This window comes from Cyphellophora attinorum (assembly GCF_001299255.1).
Source record: "Cyphellophora attinorum strain CBS 131958 chromosome Unknown Contig5, whole genome shotgun sequence".
NCBI classification, from domain to species: domain Eukaryota; kingdom Fungi; phylum Ascomycota; class Eurotiomycetes; order Chaetothyriales; family Cyphellophoraceae; genus Cyphellophora; species Cyphellophora attinorum.
In genome coordinates, this window is record NW_017253233.1 from 1,207,676 (window position 1) to 1,234,217 (window position 26,542).

The 26,542-nt window shown below is 53.9% G+C and overlaps 10 protein-coding genes across 10 annotated transcripts; 3 read left to right on the forward strand and 7 right to left on the reverse strand.

Annotated features, from left to right (window-relative positions):
• Positions 1–1,236: 1,236 nt before the first annotated feature.
• Positions 1,237–2,240, forward strand: AB675_7129 (uncharacterized protein; the record flags this gene model as incomplete). The annotated part of the gene is made up of 2 exons (XM_018147474.1): positions 1,237–1,393; positions 1,438–2,240. The coding sequence occupies 2 exons, from the start codon at positions 1,237–1,239 to the stop codon at positions 2,238–2,240; spliced, it is 960 nt and encodes a 319-aa protein (XP_018003187.1).
• Positions 2,241–2,881: 641 nt separating this feature from the next.
• Positions 2,882–4,324, reverse strand: AB675_7130 (tRNA N6-adenosine threonylcarbamoyltransferase, mitochondrial; the record flags this gene model as incomplete). Its single annotated transcript, XM_018147476.1, has 1 exon — positions 2,882–4,324. The coding sequence occupies one exon, from the start codon at positions 4,322–4,324 to the stop codon at positions 2,882–2,884; it is 1,443 nt and encodes a 480-aa protein (XP_018003593.1).
• Positions 4,325–5,825: 1,501 nt separating this feature from the next.
• Positions 5,826–6,801, forward strand: AB675_7131 (uncharacterized protein; the record flags this gene model as incomplete). The annotated part of the gene is made up of 2 exons (XM_018147477.1): positions 5,826–5,861; positions 5,914–6,801. 2 exons carry the CDS (start codon positions 5,826–5,828, stop codon positions 6,799–6,801), a joined length of 924 nt encoding a protein of 307 aa, XP_018003392.1.
• Positions 6,802–7,587: 786 nt separating this feature from the next.
• AB675_7132 (uncharacterized protein) lies at positions 7,588–8,712 on the reverse strand (the record flags this gene model as incomplete). The annotated part of the gene is made up of 1 exon (XM_018147478.1): positions 7,588–8,712. The coding sequence occupies one exon, from the start codon at positions 8,710–8,712 to the stop codon at positions 7,588–7,590; it is 1,125 nt and encodes a 374-aa protein (XP_018003211.1).
• A 767-nt stretch (positions 8,713–9,479) lies between these two features.
• AB675_7133 (Protein STU1) lies at positions 9,480–12,121 on the reverse strand (the record flags this gene model as incomplete). The annotated part of the gene is made up of 2 exons (XM_018147479.1): positions 9,480–10,265; positions 10,397–12,121. 2 exons carry the CDS (start codon positions 12,119–12,121, stop codon positions 9,480–9,482), a joined length of 2,511 nt encoding a protein of 836 aa, XP_018003524.1.
• A 999-nt stretch (positions 12,122–13,120) lies between these two features.
• Positions 13,121–14,520, forward strand: AB675_7134 (uncharacterized protein; the record flags this gene model as incomplete). Its single annotated transcript, XM_018147480.1, has 2 exons — positions 13,121–13,396; positions 13,675–14,520. The coding sequence occupies 2 exons, from the start codon at positions 13,121–13,123 to the stop codon at positions 14,518–14,520; spliced, it is 1,122 nt and encodes a 373-aa protein (XP_018003334.1).
• Positions 14,521–15,434: 914 nt separating this feature from the next.
• On the reverse strand, positions 15,435–16,539 carry AB675_7135 (60S acidic ribosomal protein P0; the record flags this gene model as incomplete). Its single annotated transcript, XM_018147481.1, has 4 exons — positions 15,435–16,138; positions 16,192–16,340; positions 16,391–16,460; positions 16,515–16,539. 4 exons carry the CDS (start codon positions 16,537–16,539, stop codon positions 15,435–15,437), a joined length of 948 nt encoding a protein of 315 aa, XP_018003136.1.
• Positions 16,540–17,282: 743 nt separating this feature from the next.
• Positions 17,283–19,117, reverse strand: AB675_7136 (Uridine permease; the record flags this gene model as incomplete). Its single annotated transcript, XM_018147482.1, has 2 exons — positions 17,283–18,720; positions 18,927–19,117. 2 exons carry the CDS (start codon positions 19,115–19,117, stop codon positions 17,283–17,285), a joined length of 1,629 nt encoding a protein of 542 aa, XP_018003115.1.
• A 1,074-nt stretch (positions 19,118–20,191) lies between these two features.
• On the reverse strand, positions 20,192–21,951 carry AB675_7137 (uncharacterized protein; the record flags this gene model as incomplete). Its single annotated transcript, XM_018147483.1, has 3 exons — positions 20,192–21,453; positions 21,505–21,819; positions 21,867–21,951. 3 exons carry the CDS (start codon positions 21,949–21,951, stop codon positions 20,192–20,194), a joined length of 1,662 nt encoding a protein of 553 aa, XP_018003264.1.
• A 1,371-nt stretch (positions 21,952–23,322) lies between these two features.
• Positions 23,323–25,128, reverse strand: AB675_7138 (putative permease; the record flags this gene model as incomplete). Its single annotated transcript, XM_018147484.1, has 4 exons — positions 23,323–24,040; positions 24,087–24,265; positions 24,312–24,996; positions 25,049–25,128. The coding sequence occupies 4 exons, from the start codon at positions 25,126–25,128 to the stop codon at positions 23,323–23,325; spliced, it is 1,662 nt and encodes a 553-aa protein (XP_018003391.1).
• Between the last annotated feature and the right edge of the window lie 1,414 nt (positions 25,129–26,542).

The window sequence follows — 26,542 nt, forward strand, 5'->3', positions numbered from 1 at the left end:
GCGATGCGGGGCTTACCAACCCCGGCGCGAACACCAAACCTCGCGATTGACACGTTTCCGACAGCAGCACTCACCTCGAGTGACGTTGGAACAGACGTTATTATAGAAGGATGAAGTTGAAACGAAGAACGTGCTTGGTGTGAATCACTGTGATCGGAAGTCGACTCTTGCAGGACGACCTCCGCTCGAGGTGATTGCTTGGGCCTGGTCCTAAGCATCATTGGCTGCTGCACGGCCAACCAGCGAGGATACCGAAACCTCCAATGACTTCCCTGACTTTTGTTTCTTAGGCTCAAGGACATTAGGATCCACTCATATCATACTGAGAAATGAATTGTCTCGAGGACGATACGATCCAGTCGAGTACTCTGCGACTCTGCGACTTCAACAAAATCGCAACAATCTCCAGTGCATGAAGCCCCGCGACCCCGAATTTTCCGGCTGGTTTGGCGGTGACAAAGTGGAACTCAAGTTCTGGGTGGTTTCATGCACCTTAGATTGTACAGGCCCTGCAGCCAAAGCCAGCAACCCACAGGACCAAGACCTGAGCTATGCCTGTTCGATGCTCCGGACGAGCTGCGGGAGGTCACTTGAGCCACCCTTCATCCGCAAAATGCTGCAGTCCATGCATATGACAGAGGCAGCTCACGAGCTTCCTGCCATCACAACAGCTTCGATACCTGGTACAACCTGCATGCGTACCACTAACTCACAAAGAATGGTCGAGATTCTTAACTAGCGAGCCTGGTCACCGGCTTTACTGGTGATCCATGTTCATTGGTGCTCATTCATCTTGCACAGCTTCTTGATCTTTTCCCTTCTGGGCACCATAGCCAGCTTGCTTTGCGCAATCAGACGACTGGATCCACCACTCACGCCGCAGCTCCAGGCTTTTCGTGCAGTTCGCCGTCCGCTACGGCTCCCTGATCGCCGCCCAATAGTACCTGCGGCCGTTCATGAGACCACATTTTTGAGCTGGTCGACCCATTTGCCATGTGCTTTGGTACGGGGCGATCAGCTGTTCGTCCCTTCCTCATCTGTGAAGACAGTAAGGCAATGTCTTCACGGCCATCGTTCTTTCCATCTCAGACTTCAGCAGCGACATAGAACTGACGGAAGGTACCTTTTTGACTGCGGCTGTTTCGCGTCTACCGCGCTTGTTTCACCCAGTCAGCAGACACCGAATGCCGCTACTACTCGTTCGCCCGTGCATTCCTCGGCTTTGAGCCAGGCCTCATGTCAAACAAGTTCAACGAGCCATGGACTCATAACGAGAAAATCCAGTTGCTTTTGAACATACTACAAGGCCAGCATCCCGACGTGGTCGGCTACCTGGTCCATCACATCCAAGAGCGCGGATTGCCGCAATGGCAAGACATTGCATTGCCAGCAGGTGAGACCCTCTCAGGCAGCCATGGGCTAGACTGACACACGCAGGCCGTTCGCTGCACGCGTCACAGGTGATGTTCCAGAGCCTGGTCGACCAGCAACATCGCGCACCACAGTCCTTCTCGTTCGCTCCTTCGAGCGCATCGCCTTTCTCGCATACTTCATACCAGCAATCGCGTAATTTCACGGAACCGGTACCACACATACAAGCACCGATACCGCGAGTCCTCAAGCCACGCCCGGCGCGTTCAGACGACTCACCTGCACCAGGATCGACGAATGGAGAGACGCCCCTGACGATTGTACAGACAGCACCGTCCGAATTATCGCTCGACAGGCCTAAGAAGCGCGGTCGTCCGACGAAGGAAGAGGCAGAAGAGCGTGATCGGCTTCTCGCAGCAGAGGGCAAGGTCTACGAGCCGAAGAAGAGGCCTTCAAAGAAGACCAGGACTTCGACAGGTGCTCCGGTACCTGCGGAGGAAGCTACTACGGCATCGGCTTCGTCGGATGTGACACAGACACCGCTGCAGCGCATCGATTTCAGAGAAGACTCTTCGAGCGGCAAAAGACGATCAAGGAGGCAGGAAAGCCAATTGGCTTCAAAGCCTGCTCTGCCTGTAGGGGTGGCTACACCCCAGCAAACGAATTACGATAATCCCCTTCCTAGTCCTTCAGATCGATTCATGGCACGACCAGGTGAACGAAGCGGCGCCAGCGATGCTGCTCCGACGCCTGCTGTAACGGCCAATCCACCTTCGGCTTCTTTTACGAGCTTCAGGCTCGACAAACCACCGCCTGCGGCATCAGAGGCCGCAAGCTTGCTTTCGAAAGACAAGCAACATGCTCCTTGAGGAGTACTCTGCGTTAGATCCACCTGCACTCCGCATACGATCGTCTTAACAACCAGCGGGCACGGTTCTAACGATGCCCGACGGATGACAGCGCTCGAACACTAATACAACGGCGTACTTGGTGTTCTTCAAGAATACAGCTTACGAAAGGGCGGTCTGCGATTTTGATTATTCTGCTTCTATTACTGTTTATAACGACTTTACGACAACGACTCGGGAGAGCTGTTGACTTTTTCTGTATACACAATGCCGCGACACACATAGCAACGGACCACCTGTTTATAGAGTATAGTGCTGGTTTTGGGCGGCTAGCCATCTTTCCGAGGGCACTCTGCTGGCTCAGAGACCCCTATTGTCGAGATTGACAGAACCACGGCCTGATCAATGGGGCGACGTGCGACGGCCGAAGCAAGAGGATTGGTGGCAGGGGAATGTAGAGTACAGCTAGGGAGCAGAAAGCATGAATGGCCTCTGCACTGTACGCACTTGTATGTCTATCAGAAAGCTGGTGGTACATGGAAATACATGGTTCTCGGCTAGGGAGAATCCGATACTGTTGCATGGCTCTCTTTGTGATATGATAGAGTGCTTCCAATCAGCAATAAGCCGCCCATAGTCCTGGATTTGATGCGTCCCGATGCTCAAGACTCTACGCGATACCAACCTGGCAGTCCCAAGATCCCGCCACCACGGGCCTCATCATCAATCTTTCCATTCTCTTCCGCACCTACTCCTCCACCGCCCATCCCCCACTTCCTGACAACACCAACCTCCAACCCAGTCCGCCACCCTGCCTCGTACATCTCCATCCCACACCAACCAATCATCGCCGCATTGTCCGTGCACAGCTCCGGTGGCGGAAAGACGAGCTCTACATCCTCGAACCCGCGCGCGTCAAGGGTCGCGCGGAGGAAGTAGCGGAGGAAGGCGTTAGCTGCGACGCCGCCTGAGACTACCAGGGTCTTGGGCATGGCCTGGTTGCTGGTGGAAGAATTGGCGGAGAGGGTGGAGAGGGCGATAATGATTCGGGAGGTCAGGTGCTCGAATGCCGTTCCCAAGGCGGTGCGCGCGAGAGCGAGGCGTTCGCCTTCCGGCACTGCCGCGCTGCCTCCAGGACGCTTATTGACCAAACCGCCCACGCGCGAGCAAATGCCCGTGAAGCTGAACGCGAGCTGGCGCGTGTTGCCGAGGGGCAGCTGGAAGGACCAGTCGTAGTTTGGGTGGTTGGGCTTGAGAAGTTCGGCATGTCGCGAGCGGGAGATGGGGTAGTATGTTTCGAACAAGGCCGGGTCGGGGAAGGCATAGTTGGAGAGGTGTTTGCCGTAGGCGGTGTCGGTGGTGGAGGCGAGGAGGGAGGGCGGGAGGAGGGTGCGGCCGCATTTGTCGAGGCAGTCGCCGATGGCGATGTCGAGGGTAGTCGCGAGGGTGGTGTGGGATGTGAGGGAGTGGGAGTGCAGGAGGAGGGTGTGGCCGCCGGAGATGAGGAGGTTGAGGAAGGGGAAGGCGGGAGTGGCGGGAGTAGAGGGAGTGGATGCTAGAGCAGAGACGAGGCGCGGTGTGAGAGCGTGCGCTTGCATGTGGTGGACGCCGAGGAGGGGGACGGACCATGCTGCCGCTAGACCCTTCGCGGTAGACAGGCCGCAAGCTAGATTGCTGCGCATGCCTGGGCCACGGGTCACGGAGATGAAGTCTGGCTTCACGCGAGGAACGCCGTCCGGGTCGTGGACGAGCTTCGTTGGCGGCACATCGGCGCCCGTCGCTTCTGGCAGGAAGTGCAGTGACCTCTTGACCAGTTTAGCGAGATGCGCATGGTGGCTGTCGAGCGACTCAAGGGGATGTATGCCACCCAGGCCAGTATTGGCCGCTGTCAGCTTCTCATTGAAGTGAAGCTGAGCCTGAGTCTTTGGTGCATCGTGAATGCCTTGCTGTGCTCCGGCAAGGTCATGCTTTTCCAGAATGGCTACACACGTGTCGTCGCAGGATGTCTCGATCGCGAGCGTGAGAAGCTGGCGACATTGTTGGAGTACTGGCCGAAGCGGCCTTCTGTTGATCACATGCCTGCTGATACACACAGCGCGCAGCATGTGTCGGCGCTCGCTGTGTGATGCTGGCGACGAACGCTCAGGTCGCGCGCAGGTGTGACAGATTTACTACTCGCCATGAAAGCGCAGGCAATTCGCCGGAGTGGATCTCCAGCGGGAAAGAAATCCAGAGCATCGAGTTCATGCAGGCAAGATGACTTGACAGGTCGATTGCGGGCGGATAGAACTTGACAGATTACTGTTAATGGAAGAAGACCTTCCCGATACATCTTACGCCACTATGTTAATTACGGACGCATGTTAGGATCATCTCTTCGCTCGAGACTGTGAGCTCATCCCAGATGACTGCTGCGAGGGGGCAGTGCTCAGAGATGAAGTGACGGGAGAAATGTCGATGATGGAAGAGTATCGTGAAGTTTGGGAAGGTCCTCATGTAGATACACTGCTGTGGCTCTGTTAGCACCAGAGGATTGCTTGTGCACACCCGTTCGTGCCTGTCATATATTGACCAGTGCTTTGACGTAGGCTGTTCGCGATATTGATAAAGCCTCAGACCGTCTCTGCCCGTGGCTTTGATTCAAGGCTATCGTTGTCAACATCTTCCCTCATTTGTCGTGAATGCCAGACGTTTTGTCCAGCATCTGTGTGCAGACTCTATCTCGTGCACACAGGCGGATTCCTCGTCGATAAGGAGCTTGTCCGAGCTGCCCTCCTGTCGCGCTTGCTGCCCAGAGGCCCATTACACTGCTCATTGATCAAGAGATTTGCTCAGATCAGTCCCCGCAATCTACATGTCTATACATGACGAAAAGAACAATAGCTGGAGCTCAGATCGGCAAAATGGTTTGTTATCACTGAGAATCAGTCGATGTCAGCTTCCCTGATGCAAAATCACCTTTCATCAATGCCCAAGATTGTTCTTGGGCTTCAAGACGGCCAGCACCTCGACGTTGTCTATTTTTATAGAGTCGTGAATTGTAAGGGACCGTGTGCAACCGCAGAGACGTCGACCGAAGGACAGTCCTTCGACGTGACCTTCTCGCAGACGTCGACGTTCTCGAGGTACCTCTTTGGGAAGGAGGTGATCCCCGTCACTGCCCCACGCCAGGGACGCTCGCTGACGACGTGTCCTCCAGCGCTTGTGACGTCCAGCGACGAGTATAGCCTTTTGCAGTCAAAGTAGCGAGCATCTGCTTACTACTCACAACTCACAGATTAGCGATGGGACGCCCAGATTTCTCGACCAAAGTCCCCTCTTTGATTGGCCCGAATCGATTTCGGCCGGATCGCTCGAGTCACACTGTGACGCTCCAACTTCTCTTTATGGTATAGTTCGGAAATGCCAGTGTGCGTGCTTTGTTTCCGAGCCAGACCCTCGCCCGCCGTACGAGCCAAGTTCCAACGTGCTTTAAATCGAGGCCGCTATCTCCCAACTTCCATTCTTGTTCTCCTCTTTACACCAAGCAATCGGACGACTAAGGCGTTGAGCCACCCTACTTTCCCTCAAGGCTTTAGCCACCAACTTGCATAGTGATCAACAAGGATGTCTGCAGCCGCCGCACCGTCTCAGCTCTCCGAGGTCTACGCACCGCCATAATTGGCGGTCTAGCGGTCTCGGAGACCTTCATCAGTACAACAATAGTCACTACCGGCACCTCTTCACGGACTGTGTTGCTTCTTCACAAGAGCAATGCAACGAATTTATCGATCCCAGCTGTCTCACGCCGTCTTCTGGCTACAGCTCTGGGTACGAACAAGACCTCGGTCACAAACATGAGCTACCAGCTGTGGCCAGCTTCGAGCCGGACACTCTCGAGCAGCAGCCGACGGGTATCCTCGCGTCGCAGACACCTGGACTACCCCAACTCGGCGTCGACGTCGAGTTCACACCGCTCAACTCGTTCTTCATGAATCCATTTGCCAGCGTTTCCTTTCCGGGCGACATTCCTTTGGACGAGTTCGGACCAGCCATCATGTCGAGAAATCTCCCTATGGCGGACTGGTCGAACTCGTCTTCGTCGTCGACGGTTTTCTCTTCGCCTCCGGGCATTACGATCACCAACACCGACGCGGATCTGGTGGATTCAGTTTGGCCCCAAAAGCCTCAGCCGATAATGTCGTTGGATCATTTTTTTCCGAGTCACAGCTACGACCAGCAAGCCGACGAAGCGACCGAAGAACCAGTGACGAATACTTCGGTCACGCCGACCACGACTTCACCGCTGCTACCACCACCGACCTTCCCACCGCCTTCCACAACTCGCACTCCTACCCCACCACAACCATCACCGCCCAAATCCTCGTCAGACCCGCCTTCTCCTCCCGCAAAAGCCTCGTCAACACCAACATTCCAATTCGTCGACGCATCAGACCGCAAGACAATCATGAAGATCCGCAACACGATGGTCTCGCGCAAACATCGCGACAACAAAGTCAAGCGCATTGCTGAACTGGAGAAGCTGCTGGCGGAGCGGGATGCGGAGATTGCTGAGCTGAAGCGGTTGGTGAAGGGCAGGTAGATGACGGGGCGGTGGAGGGGAGTGAAGGAGTTTTTGTTGCTGCATCATGAGAGCATGAAACGTGGCGTTATAGGGCGAAACGACTTTCAGTAGTCAAAGCATCAGCCAAGTAGCGAATGCCAAATTTCGGACCAAGATCATTCAAGTCGTCGCAGCTGTAGAAGTCACTCAGCAAGTACTGTGAGTTCCGTCCCACTCCTCCCTTGCTACATATCGGACCACGTAGCATGGTCGTGGCATACAGTACTGCAGACATGAGTGTGTATCTGCGTGAGCCTGCAGGACAGACTGATAATGTTGGGACTCGGTGAGACCAGGGCTGAGCCTTCCAGGTGCAAGGCGCACAGATCACACAAATATTCTGGACTCTGATGAGACCGGATGACTGCACATTCAGATGACTGTAACCTGCATCTATACACGTCAATCGTCTGCACAATGGAAGTTCGCCCCGTCAGGTAGCAGCTGGTGCTACCCTTAACATGGCAAGCGTGTCTTGGTGATCAAAATGAACCTCGTTATCGAGAGAGAAGAACGGAGGAAGATGTCGTGGGCAAATATAGTTGTTCAACCAAGTCAAAGCCGTGGCGAACCGAAAGCTTCACTGCAACAGCTCGGCCAGCAGCCAGTCACTATTGATCGCGTGATTCATATTGGGCTGCTGCCTGGCATATTCACTGCAATGGGCACATTGGTAGTGGCACAGTGAGAGTAAGTTGAACAGCTATCAAGTCCACGATACCGAAGGATACTTTGTACAGAATTCTAATCAGCATTCAATACAGTTTATACACGTTCTATATGCGTAATCTCTGTCGGCGAAACCTCAGAACTACTCCTCGAACGACTCCGCCAGATATGCTGCGAGACCGCTTTCTCTTCATCGCCACCACCCTCCATTTCCCTACTGGCATGCGAAATATGTCGCGAAATCGCTTTATCGTCATCACCGCAAATGTCGTCCAGTCGATGCGGGCCAAGCTCGACTGACCTGCCATCACAATCGAAAGGTCGCCGCGCAACGTCCACAGGATCAGCCGACCCGCCCGCCGGCCACAGCTCTGGCCTGGATTTCCTCCGCACTGTCTGCTCGGACTTTCGCCTCTTCAGCATCGTCAGGCACCCGTATAGCGTGGGCAGATTCGCGACTACAGTCGCGGTCAACATTTGTATCGATGCCCAGAAACTTCGCATGGCTTGATAATTCTGGGATTTGTCGGCGTAGAGGTAGACGATCCGTAGAATGGTCGTTATGATGGTGAAGCACCCGATTATGTATAGTGCCCATACTCGAACCAGGTATTCAGGAGCACGATGCCGTGTGAACACAAATGGGCTGGCGATTGCGAGCAGGAGGAGGTCGAGGATGATATTGCAAACTCCCTGACTGAGGAGTTGAGAGTATGCGAGGACGCAGCGGCCTGGGTTTGGGTCGACTTGATAGTAGAGTCGAAAGGGTCGACATCCGGTGAACGTGAGAATGATGCACACGACATAAGTGACGCCGATTGTGACCCAAGTGGCTCGAATAGTCCAGACCCAGTGTAGGTCTCTGAGCATGCCGGAGTAGAAGAGTAGAAGAAGGCATATTTGCAACCAGTAGAATGTCGTGATGAGAGCTCGGGACACCAGCGTTAGGACACTCCCATCCTGAACTTCGTTGAGCTTCTCTGGGGACAGATGCGGTGGTTCTGTGGCGAAGATGTAGCCTGTAGTCGTGCCGTATCTGAGATAGTAGTACGTTGTGACCAATCTAGCTATCGAGACAACTATGGAGAGGGCGACGAGGACAGAAGATACGTCGAATTTTCGATATCTGATGCGCGCTGCGATGAGTCTCGCGAACAAAATAAAGAGAGACAGGCCAGAGCAGATGTAGAGCGCTCTAGTCGCATCATTTGAGCGTAACATTATTTCGTGGGTTGTTTCGGTAGGTTGCAGCTCATGTTCGTTCTGTTCATCCGAGGTTGCTATCACCTGTGCTTCCGCATGGTCGCCGAGGAATTAGTCTGCCGCTGCTGGAGCGATCAGCGGAGCAGTCGATTATCGCTCCTGAGAACGCAGACGTCGTTGTAGACGTTTGTTCGGCCGGATGTGTCGGACAGGAAGACCACGATGGTGGCAGGAAAGAAGATTTGAGAAAAGGGAACCAGCTAAGAAGGCGCGATTAGCTCATCCTGCGTCCCGCCCACACGGCACGAACACGAGCTTCTGCCGATGCCCTCCAGGCCCAGGAAACGCATAACGGTGGCGCCGCCGAGGTTGCCACGCAAAGCAATGATTGGACTCGAGCTTGGAGGCTGCCCCCCAAAACTCGCTAATCGAGTCCAGCCCGCGGGGAAGATCTTGGCGACTCGGCCGGTGTCGGGTGGGGAGCAGAAGTTGGCTGTTCTCAAGCGTCAGAAAGACCTTGCTTTTGGGCGAGGTGCTTTCGAGATGGAAGTCATGGGTTCCACATCTGTCGTGTCGAAGCAAGTGAGCTACGTCCCAACTACAAATAAGGCCAAGTAGACTGTGCTTCAAGCACCGAGCAAGCTTCAGGCAAGGTTGGTCTGATAGTGATGTTCCTCATTGTTCTATCAATAATCGTTGTTCATACTCGTAATCATACACCCTCCAGAGTCCTCCCTACGCGTAAAAATGTGTAATAATGCTTCCACAAACGAATGCTCGCGCTCCTACTCCCGCGCCAAATAATACATCAGCAGATTTCCCTCTGCCACTCCCTCCAGGAGTGCTTCCAACCTCTCCTCCGGCCGAATGTGGCCTTTCAAGGCGACAGCGAAGCCCATCGTGTCGCGATTCGATTGCAGCTTCAAAGCAGAAACAGCAACGTCAACCATGAGACGCTCTTGCACCTCGAATAACGCCAGACCAAGAGCGGCAGCACGAGCCAAAAGCGCGGAAAGGGAGCGCAGAGCCAAACCGCAGACCGCCACGTCTCCACCTCCAGTCATGCGATACTCGATGAAGCTGTCAGCAACGTTGTCGAGCGCCGGGAGGACGTTGTCGGCCTTTACGAGCCGCACAAGAGTCATTGCGGCCGTGTCGATGGTGGTAGAGGTTCTAAATCGCTCGCCATCGGGGTGTGTCGCGTTGCATTGGATGACAGTAGCAATCGCCATACCGGGCTGGGGTTCTCCTGCACCAGGGAATTGCTCCAGCAGACGAACGATGGAGTCGATCAACGCGTGTCTATTGTAGAAAGGATGGCCTGGATTACGTGCAGAATTGCCGGGAGGAGCAGCAACAGACGCGTTGGCGGCCAGAGCATTGACGAGGATGGTGTATAGATCGTCAAAGTCTTTTTGGGTGGTGACGAGCTGGCCAGGCTTGTCCTTGAGTAACCCTGATAGCTTCTTGTGACCTAGAGCATCAAGTTTGTTCGCCTTGAGAGCCTCCTTGAGTCGGGTCACCTCGGAGCGAGCATCTTTTGCTTTGCCAGTGCAGGCCTCGTAAGCCTTCTTGTGGCTGCAGCGTCGTTGTAGATGAGCGTATTTTCTTTGCCATCTATGATGTGTTGTATGGGAGCGGGAGGAGTCTGAGTGGCAACAGGGAGACCTGGAGCGGCAACGACAGGTTCCCAATCGCTGACAGGAGCGTCAGAAGGAGGTGTGATGGTTGTTTGAAGGTCGGGCTGGTCTGAGAAGGACTCTGTGACCATATGAGCAGATGTCTTGGTGGATGATGATGTCGTGGGTCGTGAGCTGACGGGCGCGGCTGGTGTAGTCTTTGCACGAGAGACAGATGGCTTCTTCTGGTGAGAGCTGTGAGAGATGTCCTCGCGTATGGTTGGTGTTTGGCGACCTGAGCGGCTGGAAGCTTGCTTCTTGTGACCGCGGATAGGGAGTTCTTCGGTAGGCGTAGCTCTTCCCGAATGAATCGTAGGTGTCTGTCGACCAGAGGGTGCTTGAGCTTTCTTGCTGTCACCTTTCGATGATGGTCGGACAGGAGCTGGTGGAGCAGCAGTTTGACTTATGGGCGTGGCGACAACACGTGGACGTCTGACCGGTGCGGCCATCAGATTGCGCAGGCTGGACTGGTCAACGTGTTTCTTTGTGGTGGTCTCCCTCTCCAGATGACGGTCGATGGTAGCGACACGGTCAGGATGATTGGATGTAAAGTGCTTCATGCCAGCGTCGTCGTGACGAGGTTGCTCTGATGTAAGGGGTTCACCTTCATCGCCGTATTCTGGGCCGTGTCGAGCCTTCTTCTTCGCAAGAGCTGTGTTGGAACGACTCCTGTCGGATGTGACGGATTGTTTGGGCGAGGCTGGTAGTGGAACCATGCTTCCGTCGGGAGCATCGATATTGTCGATACGGCCAGGAGCAAAAGTTGATGTTGATGAGATAGATTGCATGGTGGACTGTGTGAAGTCTCTTGCCTTGCTGATCGGATGTGGTTCAGTGGTAGATCGTGTCATACGTGCAGGAGCCGCAGCCATTGTGGCAACAGGCTTCGCAGTGATGCTTGAGGTAGATGTATTGAGTGCTGGTCTGCTGTCGGTGTCGACGACATCAGCAGGAGGTTTACTGGTGCTTTGTTTAAGGGCTTTGCTGCGTGCTTTGATCTGGGACAACGCCGATGCGGGTCTTGCAGGTTGTGATGCAGCTGCAGGTCTGTCTGGGTTGTCGGGATGGTTCCTGAGAGCATTGGCCTTGTCTTTCGGCATCTTGTCCATGATAGCGGCAGCATTGGAAGCGGCAAGCTTTGCGTATCGCCAATACGTGGGCCGCAGTGCTTCGCGAACGGTGTTCTGAGAGTCTTGAAGGCCAGTGATGAGTGCTGCGTCGATTCTGGGAAAATCTCTGCTGGGGTCTAGGTGGCTCTTGTAAGCCTTGAGAATGTGGTTAAGCCAAGAAGCAGCGAAGAGCCGAGAATTGGTGGCTTTCTCCTTGAACGCGTCACAGACATGGGCGACAAGTCGAAGATTGTAGCCGACTGTTGTGCAGACCGTGGTCATTGCCTCGCCAGCAGATTTGGAAGTGAGCTTCTTGGTGACGCCGCAGAATGTGATGAGTGGTGGCAGCATGTGGTCGAGTTGTGGTGCCATTTGCGTGCCCAGAACTTTGAAAATGGAACTGAGACAAGCCAGCGCCGAGATGCCCAATGTCGTTCGCTCTGTGGCGCAGGTGGTGATGAGGTGGTTGAAGAAGGGCTTGAGTTGTTCGTAGAGATCTCTGGGCGGGTCGTATTTGTCGCAGATTTCGGCAAGCTTGCGAAGCAGTCCATTTCGTCGTTGCCAATTGTTCTCGTCTTCGACGCCGTTTTCCCATTCGTTTCTCATCGATTTGATGAGCTCTGAGTACTGTAGCGCCATGATGTCGGTGGCGGAGAGGATTGTGAGGGAGGAGATGCTGATGTAAAGAAGTTGGGAGCTCGAAGCCCGCCCGGCAAGTCTTGGCGGCCGAGTTCTCGCAGGAGCGAACCCCAGAAAAGCAGAACGGCAGCGACACCGGAACCGAAACCAAAACCAACAGAGACAAAACCGAAGAACGCGCCCAAAGCGCAGAGCAGGGAACCGAGGAGGTAGACCAAAAAGTTGGTCTGGTTGATGGCAGTCGCCTAAACTGCCATTGGGGAGGGCGCCATGGTGGGGAGGGAGACGCGACGCGAAGAAAGCGGAAACGGAGCCGATGTCAAAATTGAGTGAGCTTAAAGTAAGACTCAAGTGAGTCTGAAGTGATCTATCGAATTTTCAAAACGTTTGCGAGCAGTGAATTCGAGTCGTGAATTTGTAAGAGTGAAGACGCGCATTGAAGTTCGCTCTTGTTGATATGCCGATTCACGCTAGGCTAAACTTAGTCTAATCAACCCCGGAAACCATTTCCGCCAGCCTCGAGGAGGCCTCCAAGGGATCATTGATCTAGCAACTACACCTGCTACAGAATCATAGCATCGGGCGGTCTCTGGACCAAACCTCTGGATCTTACAGCGCATCTCCGTTGACTGCAATCTCGACACATCTGCCTCAATTACGTCTCACTGCAACTTCAGCCACATCGCCATAGTCGCAGCCTCATCAGCTGGCTGGGCGGCCTTCAACGACAGATCAGGACGAATCCATTTGGGAGGAGCGAACTTGCCCTCAGATTTAAGCCATTCAGAGTCCTCTCCAACACAGCGGGTCCACCATACGGCGACTTCTTCGATCATACCAGGCACCGTATGATCTGTATTGCACTTCACTATTCTCAACTCCCATAGGCGACAGCACAACGAATCTTACGTCCTCAAAAGTGCACCGTACTCACGACAGCCGGACTGCCGTGGACGCTGTCTCTTAGCCGGCCAACACTAGCAGTTTGCAGCCCGCACCATGGCGCCTGTGACGCCTTACAACGAAGAAGACATCGCCGCCAGGCCAACACCCATCAACCCGCCTACACTCAAGCACAACCCAAAACTCCGACTGCACCTCGATGCACTTGCCCATCCCGCCACGACTGCGTTCGTCAAAGTCATCGACACAGCACATTTTCTGCCCGATGCCATCAACCATATCCTACGTCACCTCTACTATCCACATGGTGCCGACAATATCCCTCATGTGCGGTCTGTGACGATTGTGTTGCGTGAGATGGGCGGTGTCGCCGTAAGTATCCTGTTTCCAGTCCCTCGATTATCGTGTAGCCACAAGGTCCCAATCGTCTTGTAGAAGCACCGCTAGATCCCTCACAAGCAAATCCCAAATCCACACTTCAATGCTCTGCCTACTTCGTTGTCACATTCTCCTGCATGCTGCTGTCCAGACCCAGTGTTTCCGACGAGGCTGAATGTGCCATTTTCCTCCTTGCCCCCGCATGCCTGACTCAGTGCACTTCAAACGCCTACCGTTTCCGCATCAAACCTCACTGACACCCATCGAACCAGTACACCACCGGCATCGACCTCGACGACGCCCACAAAGAAATCCACGTCGCCCTCCCCTACCTCTCCCGCTACCTCCCCAAAGACCGTCCTGAAGACTACCGCGATGATCTTCCTGCTCCCACCACGACAACCACCTCCCTCACCAACTTCCACCGCGAAGCCCTCGGTGTCCTAACCCACGAAGCAGTCCACTGCTACCAACACAACCTCTCCGGCACCGCGCCCGGCGGCCTCATCGAGGGCATTGCGGACTACGTTCGTCTCAAAGCCGGTCTCGCTCCACCACACTGGACCAAGGGTCACAGCCACAAGACGAGGGGCGAGAAGTGGGATGAAGGGTATGCTAAGACGGCGTGGTTCTTGGAATGGCTTGAGGAGGATGGGGATGAGAAGAGTGTGAGTAAGGGGAAGGGGAGGGGCAAGGGCGCGGTGAGTCGGCTCAATGCACGAATGGGCGAGAAGGGGAGGGTGTATGGCGATGGCAAGGAGTTTTGGGAGGGGTTGTTTGGGGTTGGGGTTGAGGAGTTGTGGGCGGAGTATGTTGATAGTTGGAAGGAGAAGGGTGATGAGGGTGATGAGAACAAGGAGGGCGAGGCGACGAAGACATGTGACGCTGAAGCACAAGGCACTCCTAGCGCGACAGCGGCTGCGACAACGACGAAGACGACTACCACAGAGACGACAGAGACAACGACAAAGACCACAACAACAACGACCACGACTGAAGAGCTGGCAGACACAACATCCTCACCGGGAAGGCCGAGCAGGGCCGGCTCTGTGCCCGAGATCGTGGAGTTGAGTCTTGAAGAGAAGAGGGAAGCTGATGGCGCAGGCAGCGGCAACTGAATCAGAGGTGCAGCAAGACGGGAACGTTGTGGTCGATTTTAGGCAGCGTTATGCATGGCGCAGGCGTCTCTATAAATGCTACAGGCCCACGGGAGTCTACAGCCGACGTGTGGCGGTTGGCACCTTAGTCAGGGCAGAAGCAATCTCCCTCCTCAATCAATGCAAAACCCGTCCTCTCCTCAGCCAAAGCTCGCCTTGCCTGCCCAGCAGTACTTGCATCCCGTTCCATGCCCTCCGCTGTATTGCTTACAAGCCTGCCTCGCTTGCTGCCATCAGTCGGACCGAATACTCGCACTGGTGAAGCCCTATGTTCTTGAAACATGAAATTAGCTAAGCGCTCTCTCAATGCTCGGTTCGGACCTTCGGAAAGGAAGACAAGGTAGGTAGAAACATCAGCAAAAAATTAGAGTATTGTTGTTGCATGTTTTTGATCTTCATTGGAGATCTCGGGGTTAAAAATTGATCATCATCTGTTTCTTCTGTACTCCTCATGGATGGTCTAATGAAAAGGTGTGCTTACCACTTGAGCAGCGAGGCATTATGTTGGGTTTGCTGTCCTCGACTCTATCTGAGAAATTATGTCGTACACAAGTCAGGAGTTGCTGTATTGTTAGCGGCACCGCAGTTGTGGGAAGGGGTGACATGAGATGCTGAGAACATGGAAAGTGAGTCTTGAAGTGTCTTTTGTTGGGTGTATGGACAGAAGCATTTGTCGAGTATTGCAGAACAAGCACTCGAGATCAGGCCGATGATGTAATGCCATGTGGCTGAGGTTGCGTAGAAGCTGCGTCGGCTGCAATGATAGAAATCTTGCTCGAACATCCACTCATGAGCTGAGGCTGATCAGCGACGAGACGGCAAGAAAGTGACCATTTGACGTACCATCATAACATCGTGCCACGAAGGCTGGCCGCTTAGTCGAACAGACCGAAGCCCATATCCTCATCCTCGTCCTCTTCCTCTTCTTTCTTCTCTTCCTCCGCAGGTGCAGCATCAGCAGCCGCAGCAGGCGCGTCAGCACTGGCAGCCGGAGCCGCTGCAGCGTACGCATCCGGGTTGGCGATACGATCTTTGAGCTCTTCGATGCCCTCCCAGCTGTAGTCAGTCTCAACCGCAACAGCCAACGCCTTCTTGTAGCCGTTGATGAGACTGTGCAGCACGGATGGCAGAGTCGGGTAGTTGGTGGCCAGGGAGATGGTAGTGATGGTCGCAATAGCGCTGGTCAGAGCCTTGAGCAGTTGCGACTCCTCGATATCCAGAACACTGGGCGGGAAAGTCTGACCCTCCTCATAGACCTGCTCGACCTTCATACCGTAGGAGAAGGGAGAGATGTTCAACATGTTGAGCAAGGTGGCCTCGGAGGCACCAACCTTGGCATCCTTCTCGACGAGCTTGAGGTCGGACGTGATTTCGATGGTACCACGGGCGATCTTGGTGGGGACACCGAGGGCCTGGAAGAAAGAGGTCTTGCCGGGTTCCATACCGGTGTTGCCAGCGGGAACCCAGACATCGATGGGAGCAACGGCACCGGCACGGGCGGGCGCGGCGACTTTGTTGGCCAAGATCTTGTCACGGATCTCCTTGAGCTCGCCGTTGGTGAAGATGAAGCCGACATTGCCTGCGGAGCGTATTAGAATATGGATTGATTATTTTGCGCCGAATTGCACGTACCCTTGATATGAGGCAGCAGCTTCTCGTACTCGGGGAAGTCGGTGATGAAGCCCTTGACGGCACGACGAACCATGGTGTTCTTGCCCATCAGCACGACGGCCTCTCCACGGAGAGTGGCTCGAATCTCGTGCATTTGTTGGGAGGAGACACTGTTCTCGATCAGCGGTCGTTCAGATAACGATTTCTTTTTAAGACTCACTTGTCAACGCCAACAATGAAGACAGACTTGTACTCGTCGAGCAAGCCCTTGAGCTTGTCGAAGTAGACGGCTGTCGCAGGTCAGTCTCGCTGTCGCACAACTCGCTTTACCAGCGCAGTCTCACCTTTGGTTCCGGACTTGCCCCCCATCTTTGCTTAGAATGCAAGGAGGATTTTTCAGGGCAAGATGTGTAGTATTAAATGTGATGAGGTTGTGGAAAGAAGCGCTTCTCAAGACTGCGGTCGAGGTTCAATGGCACGATCTTTCCGGAAATTGGTGCCAAGCCCACACCAAGATTTTGCGCAGATACTGCTTAAGTCCGGACGAGCTATCCTATCACAAGACCGGATGACGAACCCTGCCCGCATTCAACGAGACCGGTTGACTGGACACACCTACCAGGTCACTTGATCACGCGACAACCCTTTCTCTACTATTTGCAATTCTAGAACTTCGTTGCCATATCTCGACCCTTAAGGACTATCACGAGAAATGGCACATCAACGAAACGGACGTCGGGCAGAAGATAAACCGCCATGTATCCACGGCTTCAACCAAGCGCAAATTGAAAATATATCTCGAAATATATGTACAACAGCCTTGGTGCCTTGCAAAATCGAGCATGCACAACATTTCAACCGCCCGCGTGGTCTCTCACGGTCATCTGGGTTCGCATATTGCTTGAGGTCGGTCTCTCCTTTCGACTGTGCGCGCTAGAAGCGGGACGCCCGAGACTGGCAAAAGAAGCAGTTCATATACGTAGACGTATACAGGTATACCGTATACTGATCTGGGCACCAGATCTACCTTCACATCTCCCAGCTGTTCTTGCTGGAACGTCAACGGCTAGCAAGCTACGCAAAAGCAGACACAGAGACCGCCCAGAACCACTCTAGCTCTTCTCCCGTCCATCTCCACCACCAATAACAACGTCCGTCCTGCCCGTCAAAGCCGGCTCCTCGCCTACAATCACACCCATCCTTTCACGTAGATACTCCGGCAGCGGATCATCATCATGGAAGAAGCCTTCCGTAGGCACCATCTCCTCCCATCTGCCCTTGTTGACCTTTGTTCTCGAGCCCTTCTCCTCACCAATTGACTCCTTCTCCCTGCCATCAGGCCACACCTTCACCGGCCATATCGTACACAGTATGTAGTACGTGACCGAAGCAGCCGTGAAGCTCAACAGGAAGCCTGTGTTGTAGATACCGACGGCTGTGTCACTGATCGAGCCTGGATTGATAGCGCCTGATATCCCACTGATCACCAGCACAATCCCCACTACCCACGCCACAAAAATCCGGAAGTTGAAGCCCTTGGTGTAGTAGTACGGCGAGGACGGGTCAGGGCGGTACAAGCTCGGCACGTGAATGTTGCCGTTGCGAGCGAGCCAGTAGTCAACGATCTCCACAGCTAGGACGGGCGCGATGAAGCATAGGTACGAGCCCAAGAATGTGAGGAAGTTTTGGGCGGAATTGACGAGTAGCCAGGGCACAACGGCCCAGATGAGGATGTTACAGAGGATCTGACCGCGGACGATGGTGAAGTATTTCGGGAAGAGGCCTGTCAGGTCGCAGCCGATGGGGATGGCGTTGCTGGAGACGTTGGTGACAACAGTTGCGAATGCTTGGATAAAACTCCCCAAGAAAACCAATGTGCGAGTGCCAGGACCCCAGTAGTTATCCAGCACGAGCGTATAGAAATCCCACTGATTCCAATTCGCCACGCCAAAGCGCTTCTTCCCGGCCGCCGTCGTGAACAAGCCGATCAGAATGACCAATGGTTTGCTGATAAACAAGCCCGTAACGAGCGGCAAGACATCTTTGGGCCGGTTGCCATAACGCGCAAGATCAGCGATGTTGACCATGGGCGGAACGACGCCCGAGATGACTGTGTTGATCGCACGCATAAACGACCAGCCCAGGTTCTTCGCTGTCGCATTGGACAGTGCGAGATCGACGCCGCGAAACTTCACGAGTGCCCAGATCAGGGTCACAAAATATGCAAGTGGTGAGAGAACGGATTTGACGGCGAAGAGAGGACCAGCCTTGGAAGGGTGTAGCCATGCGAGCGGCAGTTGGAAGAGCCAGGTGAGGAAGAAGGCGATCATTTGCTGGGTCGTGATGCCGGCTGATTTGGGAAGATGGTTGGGAATGTCCGTCCATTGGTGTCCGAAAATGCAGCGAAGGGATACATTGAGTTGTCGAGATGCATAGTACGTCTGTGTACCCTCATAGAACATGGCGACCACCGCTCGAAGGAACAGAAACCAGAGTGAGCCATAGATTCCGGCGGAGATACGCATGTAGACTGGGAACCCCACATGATACCTGAACACCGATCAGCTTGTGCTCAGCGCCTTCTGGATGGCGCTTCAAAGTCGCTCCAACGGATTGCATGGGTGAGTTACGTACCATGTCGGGCCACGGCTGTTCAGAAATATGGTTGCACAGCAGATCGAGGTGCCAACGAAAGACGCAATGACGATGAGCCACCAATTGAGCCCAACCGCGTATAGCAGGAGCCGATATTGTACGTAGTCGGAGAGAAAGCAACACTGAACTGGAATGCGAAGAAATATAACGGAGTCCAGTTTCGTTGCACAGGCGGCGTGGGCTCGAGATCGATGTTGGACCACTTGCCATACGTCTTCGCATCAGTGTCCTCATTTGCACTGCGCTTGACCTCAATCGCCTTACGGAGGCGAACGACTGCTCCGTTGGCCATCGTGGAGAGATCGCTGCCAGAGGAATTGTCCCAAGAAGACAGTCTTACACTGCTAGATCGTCCCTATACATATCATGAAGAACGAAGCACGGGAAACAACCCGATCGCGACCGCTAGGACAAACGCCGTCCTTCACTATCTGACATGCTCCGCACCGCGTGGCAGGTGCATGTCGGTCACTGCATTCCGATTGCTTGGGACCAGAGATGGTGCATCCATCGGACAGGGATCGTGGAAGACTGCTATGCATGGTCGACGTTGAACTAGGGGCCTTAATGTGGAAACAGCGCGAGGCATTCCCAGCGGACAAGCGCGATGTAGAGATAAGAGGCTCGGTTAGGAAGTGGGCATCATGCTAAGAGGTTATTGATCGGCGAAAGATAAGGACGTCGTGGGTGTTTCCGATTCTGGTGAATTGCGATGGATGCCATCGACTGTACAATCGACGCCTGGGAAGACATTACTCCTCACAACAATACGGCGACTCAGTATGACTTCGCAGGAGGGAGGTGGATGTAGAGTCTGTAGGACGAACTTGGAGATGTCGAGGTTACGGCGGACTTGGCGCTGAGGCGCCGGTTGACACTGCTTGTGCGAGACCGGATGACTTGAACAGACCAAGATGACACTGGATGACATCGATCACAGCGTGCGGCGGACTATTGCAAACAGTTCATGCTCATAGACTGAAGCCCAGTAGGATGCGTATGTAGCGCACGACGGTCGTGCACGCAGAATCACGTCAATCTCGCAGGATCTGTTGAAATCAGTTGGGGGCAACATGTCGGCGCACGCTCGGCCACCTCGAAGCAGGAGTGCGATAACGATCAATATCATCATGACATGCTCTGCTTATTAGATGGACCTCCAATCGCTAGTACGCCTCTCGAATGCAACTGGTTCCAGTGGTCTAGATATGCCCCAACGCCATGCGAAACGCTGCAGATCGATTGTCCTTCAAATCTCATCCATCAACCATGATGCCCTTCCCAAGCCGGCTAGCCCGTCATCCCTTGAGCGACCTCCCGATGTCCTAAAATCGCTGAGAAGAACCGAGTACAGAGATGCTTCATCTTAGACACGTGAATTCATGGTCGTTTCCTGAACTTCCTCGTAGACCGTCACGTCCACGATGTCGCGTGGAGGCTTCGGTTGAGCGTCATCAGTGGCGAAGCATGCCAAAGCGGGCTTGATGGCGGACTCCTCATGGCGCTCTCGCGGCACAAAGTAGACCTGCAATACGCCAACCAAAGCTACAGCTCCTGCGCCCCACCAAGCCAGACCTGTGAAGCCCATTTCGGCACCCCAACCGTACAGCAGACCTGCGACAGGAGGTGCAATCGTCCGACACGCCGCACCAGCCGCTGCAGCCAATCCATTGATCCGTCCCAGCACCGATGTCGATATGCTAGCCTGCTTGAGCAAGATGAGCAGCACTGGATACGCCAAGATGGAGAGAAGATTGCGTATGCTCAGACAAGCGTAGATGCCGGCATATAGAGCGCTTTCGGGGAGTAGGACGAGGTAAGGAACGATGAAATATGCGATAGGATGGCAGATCGTAACGAGAATGAAAACGCGGAATACGCCAATTTTCTCTGCGCACCAAGGGAAGATGACTGCTTGAATGAAGAGAGCAATCAAACCATTGACGGACATGATGATGCCAACGTCCTTAGTGCTGAGACCGAGTCCGCCAGGGACATGGAACAGACCATCGGCAAGAATCGAGACCTCGTCGACGCGCTCGTCCTGGAAGAAGATTGGCAGGAGATGGTCGTAGCACATGGAGTGGTAAGTGAAGATACCGAGCGCGAGTGTAAGCATAGCTACTCGGTAAGTGAACCACTTCTCTTGGACGTGATCCTTCTCTTCGGTTGCAGAAGAACCATCGGCATTGACCTCCCAATGGTGCGTCTGGGTAACATCGACCTCATTGAAAGTGCCATACGAGTCCTGCCGAAGGTCAACAGCGGGGTCGGCGTTGGCACCAGCGGCAGAGATCATGGGCGTCGCTTCGGGCAGGTCGTGATGCATGAAAGGATCAGCACCCTTCCGACGATCAGGGTGGGTTTCGTTGATGACAAGATAGCCAGCAACAATGCTAACAAGCATGAGGCCGCTACAAACAACGTTAGGGAGCGCCCAAGGATGTCGACCGAAGAAGCCGATTTTGGAAAAGGTATCTGGGTAGGCTCGAGACGGATCTGCGAGCAAGCCCCCAATGCAAGGCCCGAGGATAGTACCGACAGACCATACAAATGGGAGGATACAGTATGCTTTTGGCTCGTGAGCAGGGTTTGTGATCAACTCTCCCACCATAGTCTGGATGACGCCTGTCGAACAGATCAGTTGCTGTCCCGAGGTCACGACCGGTGTGCACTTACCGATGTTTCCGTTCAGCAGGCCACCCATTACTCTGCCGAATAAAGCCACAGTAAAGCTCTTCGCAAAGCCCACGATGAGTAGTGAGAGCATCGTTCCAAAGCAGCCCATAAGGAGGACGGGCTTCCTGCCGATCTTGTCCGAGAGAACACCCCACCAGACACTGGTCAGAGACTCAGCCAGGGAGAAGGAGGCGATGAGAACGCCCGTGTAGAAAGAGGCATCATTCTTAGTGCCGACGTGGAAGTCGGAAACCATCAACCACGCATACGGGAAAATGCTTGTGATCGCTATTGGTTCGGCGAGGCGACATAGTGCTATGGTTTGTTAGTGGCGTTCCAGCGCAATGAATGAAAAGCCATACCTAGGAACAGCAATTGTACTGTTGGAAAGGCATCGCTGGTCGGCAATGGCACCGAATCGGTGGTTCTTGTGCGTGTAAGTCTCATATCCTGGGATAGACCACGATCTTACGACCAATCCTCCGCCGGTGCTCTTGCTAAATCAGTTAAGCGGACAAGCACGATCAGTCAATGAAGACGATTGTGCTTGTCACGAGTTTCGTCGTTATGAGTGTGTTGAGAGGCTATGGGAGCGGCGATAAGCTCAGCAGATATCTGAGATTCGATGGGAAGAGTACAAAAGAGTGAACAGAGAGCAGATCCGATAAAAAGAGCGGTGGATGTTGGAGGTGGGGATAAACTTGTGGCGGAACGAGAGAGATTGACAGCCGTCCGGACTAGTAGATTGGCCTGGATAAGCTGTGCCGACGTTGAAGTCCGCTCGTTATGGATAATAACAGATGAGTAGCTTGGAGGCAATGAGGGTTTCCTTTGAGGGAAGCGTTTGAAGATGGGAAACAGTGTACGTTATGATGCAAGACATTGTTCACTTGAGACACAGCAGCTCCTTCGTCTGCCTGTTCAGCTTGTTCAATTGAATTGAGAAGGAGTGGCACGACCAGGTCGAAATCTTGCTCTTGCATCTCCAACGGATCTTGGCGAAGCATAAACTTTGTTCGATCTTGCCGCCATTCTCTGATTCGTGAGAAGTTCGGAGGTAATGACGGTGATTGGTCTGTGCTTGCTAAGTCTTTCGTTAGAAGGCAGTTCCAACTGCAGTAATGCAGGCACGAAGGCCACCTGCAGAAGGCTCATCGAGACCTAAGCTGCCCTGCAGTTGAGTTGCTGATTAGCCGGCAGCAGGGCCGCACAACAGCCGTTAGGTATCATGCTGAATTACAGCTAAGCCACAGTCATCTTCCCCTCATGTCTCAAATTGGACAGCGAATCCTGCAATACTACATCGAATTTTGAAGCGCAAGCTTTTTACGTTATCTTTCTGCAACAGACCACATGACTGCTGCTGATCACTTCTAGGCATACTGTTTACTACAGCGACTTCTCGGTATGACTCCTGTCCCATCGTGGCATGATGTTACACGTCAAGAGTGCCAATGACGATTGCTCGCCCTCGCTGAAACTCGAGATAACTTGACAGTTAGACACCACATGGCATTATTCCAATCGGGAGAGCCTCGAGATCGGATCGCAAGGATAAAGATCTGCGCTAATTTAGTGGTTCCGAAGTTTGACGTTGCGGACGTGGCGGGCTACTTATCCGGAGCTGCCCCGCCATGTCTTGGAATGTGTCTCAAGTCCGTCGTCTCCGATGACCGTCTGGCAACTTATGAACAGACCAACAGCCAAAACCCGAAGCGCAAATTATTCTCGAGTAGTGTATACAAGCCGCCCTCTTATCAGGCGACCGTCTATGCGTACAGGTAGGTACCGGCCGTCTTACGTGCTGTACGAGCAGATCTAAAGAAACCGTTCGACTTTGTGCTCAATGCGAGACCGAAACCCAGACTTCTCCTTCTCCTGCGGCACCCTATGGCCAGTCTCTTCTAGATCACTGCCGCTGGCGCTTTCGCCCGTGAGCTGGCCCTGCTGAGCGAAGATTTCGTCTGGGCGAACCGCACGATCGATGAAGGTCTCTCTGGCAGGTAGGAGCAAAGAAAGAGTCGTGTACACTGCAGCGGAGCCAACAAAACCCAAGAGCCAGCCAAACTGGTACGGATGGATTCCTGCACCCACGTCGACGTTGTTGTTGATGCCATTGACGAAGCCTGGCAGGCTCGGAGCTACTCCGACCAAGAAGGCAGTGATGGCTCGCCAATTCACACCACCTGTGTATCGATAGATGCCGTGCGGGTTGTACAGGGCGACAGTGTCGTACTTTCTTCCGTGAATGACCCAGAAGTCGAATAGCATGATCGCTGCGATTGGGCCAAGAAAGATAGCATATGCGCTCATGAAATTCAGGAAGCTTCCTGCCGAAGCCAGGATCTTCCAGGGTACCAGAGCCCAGCAGATGAATGCGGTAAGAAGCTGCCCTCGTCTGATATTGACGTAACGTGGCATCAATGCCATCAGGTCGTTTGCCGCGCTTAGACTGTTCGCCGAGATGTTCACGCCGAGTGCCGCAAGGGCGAAGGAGAACGCCGCGAAGAAACGCGCAGCACGATTGTCCCAGTTTCTGCAATCATTAGCGCACGAGGTCGAGGCGAACAGCGAACACTTACGCCACCAAAGCCATAGGATCCCATTCGAGCACTCCGTAGTGCACCTGCCCAGCCGAGGACGAAGCAATGCCGATGAAGGCAATGAAGACGAAGAACATGGGCAGCATCGGGACATAGATGCACTGCCACTTCACAGAGACTCGAGAGTAACGCGAGAAGTCTGACTGATTGACAGAGAGCTATACATTCGGTCAAGAACGCCCTAAGTAGCCGGATTCAACTCACAGTTGCATAGTTGCCAATCACAGACGTCATCGAGGAGAGAAACGCCCATGAATACGCGCTGCCTGACAGTGTTGGCTTCTGATCGAACAGCTCGCCTCCATCAGTCGTTGCCAGTGCCCATCCCATGATCGCGATCCACGCTGCAGGAACGATTGCCGTCTTTGCCATGAACAACAGTCTCAGCTGATTCGGGTGCATCAACAGGAACGGTACCTGTGCGAGCCAGAACAAGAAGAACGAGATCATGGTGGCCGTATCGATACCCTGCGACTCCGGTATCGTGTTTTTGAGCGTCAAGAACGACGGCCAGATGGCGCCAATCATCACTCGCACGGTGTTGGCTCCATTCATTGTTTGGATGGCATACCAGAAAATGGCGAGAATCGCACGAGAGATAATGGCAACGTACGAGCCCCAGAAGCCCCAGGATGCTCTTGCAATGACAGGAAACGGGATGTGGTGAAGCACGCCGATGGCGCCGTTGAAAGCAATAACGATCGAGACGATGAAGAAGCTGAGTGCGACAATGCCGAGTGATTCGCGCCAGGTGAGTCCGACAGCGACGATGCCCGCAGCAAACTGCCATGTCGCGGCGTTGAAGGCATCAGAGATCCAATATGCGATGAACGATGTGACGCCCCATTTTCGGTCTTGGGGTGCTACAGGGTCGAGATCTTTGTTTGTCCTTGTTCACATCAGCAAACAGTCTCATCTCTGATTCATGCGGAAGTGCCCACCATCTCGAGTTACCCTCCGAGAAAGTCGTGTGTGGCTGTTCGACGTGCAGGTGAGGTCGCTTCATGGTTGGGCGCTTCATGTTGTCACGGATGCGCAGAACGGGAAGCTGTGCTGTCCTAAGGTCCCGAAATTCGATGGACTGCAGCCGCCAAACTGATGGCTTTTATACAGATCGTCATATCTGGGGCGTGCTCCCTTTCTGGGGAAGGTCCGTGCGCATACACGCGTAGTCGTTTACGTTTCCAAGCTTGTTATCTTAGGCGGAGATGACCACCCGGCGGCAACTCTTGGATGTTTTGTTAGTACTGATCCTTTATCTTGATCTTGTATGCTGGACGAGTGAGATGTCGGGAACGACCATCCAAGCCCACCCTGGTGAGAGCACTTGTCCACATTAGGTAGGTCGATTGAACACCATCGGGATCCCAACACGTGTTATCGGTTTCTGATTAGCATTGGCACCTTCCGGCACGGGCAAACCAGAACTACTTTGTGTGAGCGAATCCGAGTGTTGTAGAGCCAGACTTGGTTTCATGTATATCATGTCGCAATAGAATTTAGTCTGCCTACCGTGTAGAGATACGAGCCCCGTTAGGAACACGGCTCACGAAGCTCGAGTCTTGGGTGGAGCGGAAATTGGGCTCCTCGGCGGCTACTCGGTGGACGATCTACATACATATTCACTGCATGGATGGCATCTTTACTGGCTGAGATGCGTGTCGAGCCGCAACCACTCTCTTCTTTGTGACTGATGTTGTCAAGGAGTCATTCACACTGGCACTGTGTTCAGCCTTGAGAAGTTGTGAGGGGAAGGAAAGGCAGCCATCAGGCATGCTAACGCCATTGGTACTAGCGTCTAACTGAGCTCAGAATGCAATTGCACCTGGGAAGTTCTTCCATCTGCCATTGCACAAGCTCATAGTGAGCTTGAGCTTCCTTGACTGGCGCCTTTCTGCTCACTCCCTGCAATGACAATCTTGCATCAGTTTTGACTTCGATGGCTGACATTATCGCTGTTGTAGGCCACCGAAGCTCAGCTCGTACCCTCTACGAATGCTCAAGTCCAAGTTACTATTTTCCAACGGCCCAGATGATGGGCAATCGCTGGCTATTAGGCTCATTCCTTGCTTCTCTGACACTCATCGTCCTTGCTGATCGATAGAAGCCGCCTGCGACTGGCTGGTGCTGGCCCACACCAGGATGCCAACGATGGGACGAGGAGCGCGCTGTTCCAGGTTGGCAGAGGTGTTGGACGCTGCTGCGGCCCTGCACGTTCAGCACTCAGGACATTCAGAACTCAGGGATGAGACATGCTACTGCCGGCAATGGTCGATTGCTTGCTCACGACGCCCTCGACTTCGACCACCGCGTGTCACTCCGCGCCTTAGGCGGGTTGTGGGCTTAGTGACACGGGCAGGGACCTGGTCTTAAGTCTGAAGCTTCCGGCAATCGGCTTCCGAGCAGCACGACCGCGTTGAGCTGTTCTGAGATGC